Source organism: Solanum stenotomum, chromosome 11, assembly GCF_019186545.1.
Source record: "Solanum stenotomum isolate F172 chromosome 11, ASM1918654v1, whole genome shotgun sequence".
In the NCBI taxonomy this organism is placed as follows: domain Eukaryota; kingdom Viridiplantae; phylum Streptophyta; class Magnoliopsida; order Solanales; family Solanaceae; genus Solanum; species Solanum stenotomum.
Window position 1 is genome coordinate 15,534,567 of NC_064292.1, and position 8,478 is coordinate 15,543,044.

Below are 8,478 nucleotides of genomic sequence, written 5' to 3' on the forward strand. Positions count from 1 at the left end.
TATCCTATATAATTGATGAAATAACTTATCTCGGGATTAATTATCCCGAGATAACTTGTTTCCAACTAAACGGACTAGTTCAATTAGTGTGGTCTTGCCTTTATTGATATGACTTTTTGGTGCAATGTTTCCTTCTCCTTTGTATTTGAATTTGTTGCACTCGAGCCGAGGTCTTTCGAAAACAGTTTCTCTACCTCCACGAGCTAGTTGTAATGTCTGCATACATTGCAGTGCTTCTTCTACCCATCTCGATCAAAAGCCTCTTCTTTCCTCATCGAGGGACTTGTTCTTTAGAATTTCTTAACAGAAAGAGGAAATCCGTTGTTCGGGAGAGAATACAGAAAATCCACGAGGAGCTAGAAAAAGAAAGACATGATGGCATGAAACTCGATTACGTACGCTGATTGTTCGTCCACTTCAAAGCTCAAAATAGACCATTTTTTGTGTGAAATGACAGGGATTGGTTTGGTTACCTAGGGAATTCCAAGCAAAGCAATCTACGCAATTTCCGGGTTCAGTAGTAGGATTTAAAAATCTAGAGATAACTTATATTTTATGTCTATTTTACTGTTGCAATTAAATACTATTCATCATCTAACACATTTTCAAAACATTAAATTTAATAAAGTCAAAAGATAATATAGTAATATTACCTCTATTATTTATTGTTCCTTTAGAGATGTGCCAAGTCAATAACGGACAACTATTGTTAGATAGAGGGAGTATGTTATAAGTAAGATAAATGGTTACAATTACACATGGTTACTTAAAGAGAACTGAAATCAACGTGTTTATTCACTAATAAAATTGGTCATAACTTGCATTACAATCTACACAACTTTTTATACAACAATCCATTGATATGTTCGTACTCAAAAGTCCCATTTCTATATAGGCTAGCAAGGTAATCCGGTGCTATGCACGGGCCCAACATGTCCAACATAAGCTGGTCTCTTTTTATACACGTATAAGTTAGCTCACATTAATTAAAGGGAAAATTGTATAAAATAGCAAACTATTAATTCAAATTAAATGTTATAACCACAATTTGATTTAATTGTTACCCGTAGCAAATTGTTGCCATTTCGCCTCTCTCCCTGAATTTCTCACTTGCAACTCTCGTTTCTCGTTGGGCAGTCTCTCCTCACCTCTCTTATTTATACAAACACAAATGTATAAAATGTGTTTGCGTTTGTATAAAATGAGAGAAAATTGTATATATACATATCTTTTCATTCCGCACTCTCCCCTCTCCTAGATCTCGCTCGCCACTCTCACTCGCCTTTCTCACTTTATACAAACACAAATATATAAATAGTGTTTTTGTTTGTATAAAGCGAGAGAAAATTGTATATACAAATACAAATACATATATTTTCGTCCTATACACTTATGATTATACAAATACAGATCTTTCCCTGCCCAGTTTTCTTTTGTCTTTCTCTCTTTCTCGCTTTATACAAACACAAATTATACAATTGATTCTTTTGTATATGTATACCAAAACAGATTATATAATTGCTTCTTTTGTCTATGTATAGCAAAATATACATATTAATAGCTATAGCAAACATACACGATGTTTGTTATGGAGCGCAATTATGCAAACTATAGCTATAGCATACAAATATGATTTTTATGTTTGCTATATGTGAAAGTTGTTCTTAATTAAAAGGGGCAAACATCACCAAACTATAGGAATGATATTCACATAACATCACTTTTGTTATAATTACACAAACATGATTTTAGAAACAAAATACGTACACCATCATACACGAGCATTTTCATCCATCTAAAAGGATATTCCACACCTCAAAATACATGTGATGGCTATATATTCGCCTTTTGAGTATGAAAAGGTTGAGCTTCTTCAGTGGAACACCTCAAGTACATGTGGTGACTATACACTTGTTGAGTATGAATAGATTGAACTTTTTCTCTGAAGAGAGCAACCTGCAAATATATAATACAAGATGGTAGAGCCAATTTTTAAACATGTATATATAATCTCAATTTCATTTCACATCGAGAACATACAAAGGTAGAGTATACGCTCTTGAAAAGTATGCAAGACTAAACTGAAATATTCTTCAACAATCAATAATAAAAAGGCAAGTTTGCTCTTGAAAAGTAGAGCAAAACTTTTAAGCCCCTTGAAAAAATGATCTAATTTAAAACTCGCCTATTTGCTATGCCATAGTAAACATCAAGAGGTTTTCCTTCAAAGCAAAATGGTGGAGGTCATAGGATACTAAAACTGTTTTTTCATATTACACTAGTTTTTCAATAAATACATAATTAGGCCGCAAAGTTGAAACTCTTCTTATCATGACAATTTAACACAGTGAGGTTCCCTAAGGTGGGTGTTTCTTTTTCCATCTGGTGGATACATAAGTTTCGACTAATCCTAACAATTGATTATGTGTATCCATATTGGAGATTAACATATCATTGGAACTTGTTGAAGAATTTGAAGAAATAGAACACCTTTCTCTTTCTTTTCTTTTCTTAATTTTACTACATGAACTATCAACAACTATTCATCATTAAAAAAAACACCTCAAATACCAATTATCCTACTGTAAAACCTCAAATATCAATTGTCCTACTCGAAAGATGGTGATATTTCAAGTAGGAAATTGATAAACCTGATAGTTGAAGTGTGTTTTGACAAATAGTTGGTAATAGTCTTGGTAGAAAATTCACGCACCTGATAATTGAAGTTCTGCAACTCGAAAAATTGAGATACTTTAGGTATAGTTTTTTTAATCAATAACTCTAAATCAAATAAATTGTAGAATAATTGTACAAAAAGCAACAAAGATCGTACTTTTAAAGTAGCAATAATGTGAAGTGCACTACCTGTTACTAAATAATCTATTTTTTAAAAAAAAAATTGACACCATAACTAATGAAATCCTAATAGAAAGTTACATATACCAAATAGTTAAACAAGCATCTTTATACTACTTGAAAATTTTAAAATTATTTCCGCTTTATCTAACGTACTTTCAAGCTTTATTCTTATTAAAAAAAATCTTAAGACATCTCAAATTTATTTTTGGAGAGTTAAGTTGTGGGTGAGATAGTTGCTCAATTGCAATCAAATGATGAACTTAAATGCTTACGTGCATATGTCATGTCCCCAAGTTGATCAAATGAAACCCTCCTAAATGATATACTACCATTTTATAGGAATATATCACCGATTAAAGAGATTAAAGAAATTCTGAAACCAAAATTAGGCAAAAACGATACACATAACAAATTAACTACTTTAGAAAAGCAATAATTATCAAACAGTTTCATTGCAGTCGTCTCGTTCCTTACCTCGCAATATGTGAATTCCAAAATAAGTTATGTGCATATGCAAAACTTTCCATTTCTTAATTCATCTGCAAAGTGTAAGATCGATTGAATTGGTACAAACCCAATTTGAAAAATTAGGATAAAATAAAAAATAAAGTGAAAGAAATTTATAGTTATATTAAACTAAAATGCAGAAAAGTAACAGAGAACAAACCAAAGAGAAAGAAAAAGGGGGAAATGAAGAATCAATCAATCTATCTATCTATCTATCTATCTATCTATCTATCTATCCTTAAAAGCATGAACTCCTAACTTGAATGTTAAATTACTATAATATTCCTAACTTAGGTTGTGACTTTTTCGATGAATTGTGACTTTTCCAACGAGTTGTGACTTTTTCAATAAGTTGTGACTTTTTCAAAGGGTTGTGACTTCTCAGAAAGGTCACTTTTTCGATGAGTTATGACTTTTCCAATAAGTTGTGACTTTTTTCAAAGGATTGTGATTTTTCGTTGAGTTGTGACTTTTCCAAAAGTTGTGAATTTTTCAATATGTTGTGCCTTTTGCAAAGGGTTGTGACTTCTCGGAAAGGTCATGACTCATGACTTTTCAGATAAGACACAAAAAACACTTGTTCATACTACCCTTTGTTGACTATAAATAGAGGGGCTTCCTCTCATTTTTCAACCACAATTTTTTTTAATCTCCTACTCTTCTTCTTGCATTTTAATTTTGTTTGTGATTTATTGTTATTGAGTGACTTCGAAGTTTAGCGGAATATGAGGTACCACTATTCTGATGAAGTAAATCGTTCTATACTAAGATGGTACATTCCATAACCTCGAGTACTTGAGAAAAATAATTTTGATGATATAATAATTATTTTTTTGTTTAATATATACATTAGTTTGTAATGTTCCAATATATGAAGTTAAGATGTAGTCTAAATTCATTTGTTTTTATTAACAATTTTTCTTGTGATGTAAATATATGCTTCTGAACATCTTTTTCCAAAATTATTAAACTTCTCAAGAGTGAAAATATGTGAATATATATGAATCATTTAAAAATTTATCAATTACAAAATAAATTTTATATTCATTAATATGGAATAAACATTTTCATTTTGTCCCTACACTAAACTAAAATCTAATAACTATATGAAAAAATAGTAACATTAATTAAAAGTCATATTTATTTATGTAAGTATTAAATTTATTAGAAATACATCTATTGCACATTAATCATTTAGTTATAGCATTATAAATTCTCTTAGTTATTACTAATTATTGCAAATGTTATTCACGCTCTTGAACATTCTTTAGTTATAATTTTATGAATTTTCATAGTTATTACATTAATTATTTCTATCTTTCATATTTTCTTATATTAACTTTTGACCAATAATTTTTCATATTATTACACCCCCCCTATATGTGTGATAACACGATGTTGTTATTTTTCCTTGGATGAATATCATGCTTTATTGAATAAACTGAAATCGTTTACAAGTATATGAACTACACCTTTGTTGGGTGTAAGATAAACAGGTGATTATATATATTATTTCACAGATAGAATATATTGTTTAATTTTAATTTTTAGTTTTTCCGGTAAAAAAAGGAAACATTTCTCAATTAACTATGAACAGTCAAATAACTATCTTTGATCTATGTATACAGTCAATCGAGAAGTAAAATATGAGAGCCAACAACAAGAACGTCATTTATTATGTTACAACTTATAAAATAAAAATTATTATACAAAGATTAGTTCTAAAAAAAATGTAGTTGTTCTCTTTGCATGTTCATATGACATCTAAACAGTTAAACGTGGAATACACATGCAAACACATCTGGTTAGATGATAAGAAAAATACACAACAAATATTGTTTATAAAGTATATTACTGAGATACGACTAATTACATAATTGAACCTCATCAAATTGAAATAAATATATGCATTATTGCATTTAACTAATAAATTTTTTATTGACCATCTTCATAGATTCGCGTGAATAAGATATATATATATATATATATATATATATGACGATCCACATTGAACATTTACAAAAGAATCTGTAATATTATTTTGTGTAAAGCTTATTATTCAAATCTTCATTTAAATAAGCAATACTATTTACTATAACATATATTCTCTGGATTGGTAATCACGTGCAACGCACGTGTCAAAAAACTAGTATATAATATAAAGTCAAATGTTGACAAGGTGATGTGGCACCTCTCTAAGGCCACCATTGTTATTTATCTTTTTTTTTTCTAATCTTTTTTTGACATTTTCTCTATTTTTTCTTCTTAATTTTTAGTTTAAAAATTAACTATAACCTATCCTATTTATGAGGTTTCATTAATTTTTTAATAATCATATTAATTCATTGTCTATAAGTTACTACATTGATTTTATTAATTATAATGTATTGGTTGAAGAAGTGAAAAGTCACTCCATGTCTTCTCCTTTCTTAATCCATTTTAATTACTCTTTTTAAAATTTCCATATTTTATTTAATATATTTTTTAATATATACACACTAAAGTTGGAAAAAAAAGTAATATGATACTAATTTAGGTCAATAACTTTTCAATTTATTTTACCTTCTTCTGATTATAAACTAATACTAATATTTTGTTTATATTTTATATATATATTATAAATTTAATGTATTTATAAGGAGTAACTACTCATAATTCATAACTCTTCAATTTTTACTCTTAATAATATTCATAACTCTTCAATTTCTACTCTTAATAATAACTATAACTTCCACGATTTTTATGTTCATAACCCCCAAACTTTAATTTGTAATGCCTTATTGTATTTCCCTTTTTTTTTTCCTATATAAACTCATGTTTTGTTCATGAATACTCCCAAAGTTAAGTCTTTCTTTTCTTCATCACTTTTGAGTTGTATTTTATAACTTGCAACACAAAAGGAATATATGAAGATAAGAAACATTTCATCTCAAGTCTATCTTTTTCATTTTTATGTAGTTAGTTTTGCTTTCATAATTGAATGTGTTTTTTACGTAGTCGTTATACTTCTCCAAGTAAGTATATATACATGATCGATAAAGAAAATCTTCATGACAATGATATTGAGGTAATTTTGATAATAGTAGTAATATTTTAAATGTATTATTTCTGTATGGTTGATCGAAAAGTTAATCTAGTTTAACAATTACATAATTGAGTTTGATTATAATATTTGTTAAATTTCAAGTAATCATGAATTTTGATTGCTAGTACACTCATTATTATTATTTTTGCAAATGTATTGTATAGTATATATTTCTTTCTTCTCTTTTCATATAATTATTTTTGAATTGGTATAATTGAAATAAAAATATTATAAATATCATACATATTGTAGTATCATATCAGCAATCGTGCATACATTTTTTGTGTAAATTAATTAGTAGCATATGACAAGGGCTTTGGCACAGTTTCAGGGAGCGGAACATGATGATGGATCTACTTGTAAAGGAAGGCCTAGAAAACTTTTTGAAGCATATATAGAAACTAGTAAACTTAGCCGCGCTACGCGCGGTGAATAAAAGTTTTTCAAAGTTTTTTTAAAAAAATTCAAATTCAAATAGATTAGATAACAATTTTAAACATTTAGATTTGTGATTTTAACTTGATTCATGAATTGATTTTATCAAAAAGAAAAAAATCCTCAAATTAGCACTATTTAATACCTATACTTCTTTTTTTGGTTGAATAGTACCTATTTTTTTAATGTTAGTTATAATACAATAATTAAGAATTTATGACTTTATTATCCATTTGAATGAGTTCTCAAAATTAAATATGGTCACCTTTGATATTTTGTAAAAAAATTAAACTGAGACTTTTAGCCTTTTAAAATTAAAAAAAAAAATGTTAACAAAATTAACATAGTAACACATCCAAACACGCTCTTAGAAATAAAATTGTTTGTAATAGATAAGCTACCTATAATTTGAAGATTTAAAAGAGTACTTCAATTGTATATTAAAATTTAAAGTTTTTTCTCTATATGTTGATTCTTTGGAAAGGAAATGGGTGATACATGATTTTAGTTCTGCAAAATAATTTTTGGTGATATAGTATTAACAAAAAAAATTAAAAATTGTTGTTATATATTGTGGTTAAAATACATAATAAAACAAGTAATAAATGAGCAATTATAAAAGAATGATAAAAGGTTTTATGTTATAAAGATTAAAAAAATAATTCTTATAATATCTAATAAAAGCTTATAATTAGACTCTTGGATTTTTTTTAAAATAAGGTAAATATAAAAAAAATTGTTCACAAATAATATGAATATTTATAATTATTAATGATAAATAATATTTCCATATAATTAAAGTGTCAGAGAAAAATTTTAGTAAATATTTAGAATAATTATAATGGAGGATGAATGGTTAAGTAATAAGTATATTTGGAATAATTATCTCTATTAATTTTTTTCTTAATAAATTCTCTCCTATAAGTTTATGTTTCTTTGAATTTATTTCAATACTATTTTTCGATTCTCCCTTTTTTCTTATTTTCTTTTTCATTTTTTTCATCTTTGCTTATTTAATTTCACTAAGAAAACAATAACAATTAGCATTGTATCTTAACATAATCAAGTTAGCTTGTCTTTAGCTTTTTACTAATTTATGCAAAATGTCAAAAATGAATCTCTTAATTATTTTTTCTTAGATTTTTCATGATTCCTATTTTATTGAAACTTTAAAAATAACTTCATAATAATTTTGATTATCTCCCGCCGCTAAGTGTATCCACAAAAACATTTTAATGATTTTTGATAATTGATTCTATGCTAACTTTTATTAATGATCTTGCTCTTATAATTTCATAAAAGAAAATTCAGATCAATTTTGCTCTTTTATATATCTTATTTTGTGTCCTCCTTATTAGAAATGAAAATAATTACATAAAGTAGTCTTTGTCGATAGCTTTTGCACTACAAAATTAAAGTAGAAGACAATTAAGCTCAAAACAAATATATTTGGATAGAAATATTATTTTGATGTGATTTTAAGATGTCACAAGCTTGAACATTAAGTAATTGGGGGTTATGAAGGTATAAAGTTGGAAGTTATAGATATTACTAATAAGTACTAATTAAGTATAGAGGTTATGAAAGATGAA

The 8,478-nt window shown here is 27.1% G+C and overlaps 1 protein-coding gene across 1 annotated transcript in view; it reads left to right on the forward strand.

Annotated features, from left to right (window-relative positions):
* The first annotated feature begins 212 nt into the window (after positions 1 to 212).
* Positions 213 to 8,478, forward strand: part of LOC125845692 (COP9 signalosome complex subunit 5a-like) — a 17,913-nt gene continuing 9,647 nt past the window's right edge. The window contains exon 1 of the mRNA XM_049525234.1: positions 213 to 395. Within this exon, the coding sequence (XP_049381191.1) occupies positions 213 to 395 (183 nt within the window). The remainder of the gene's footprint in view (positions 396 to 8,478) is intronic.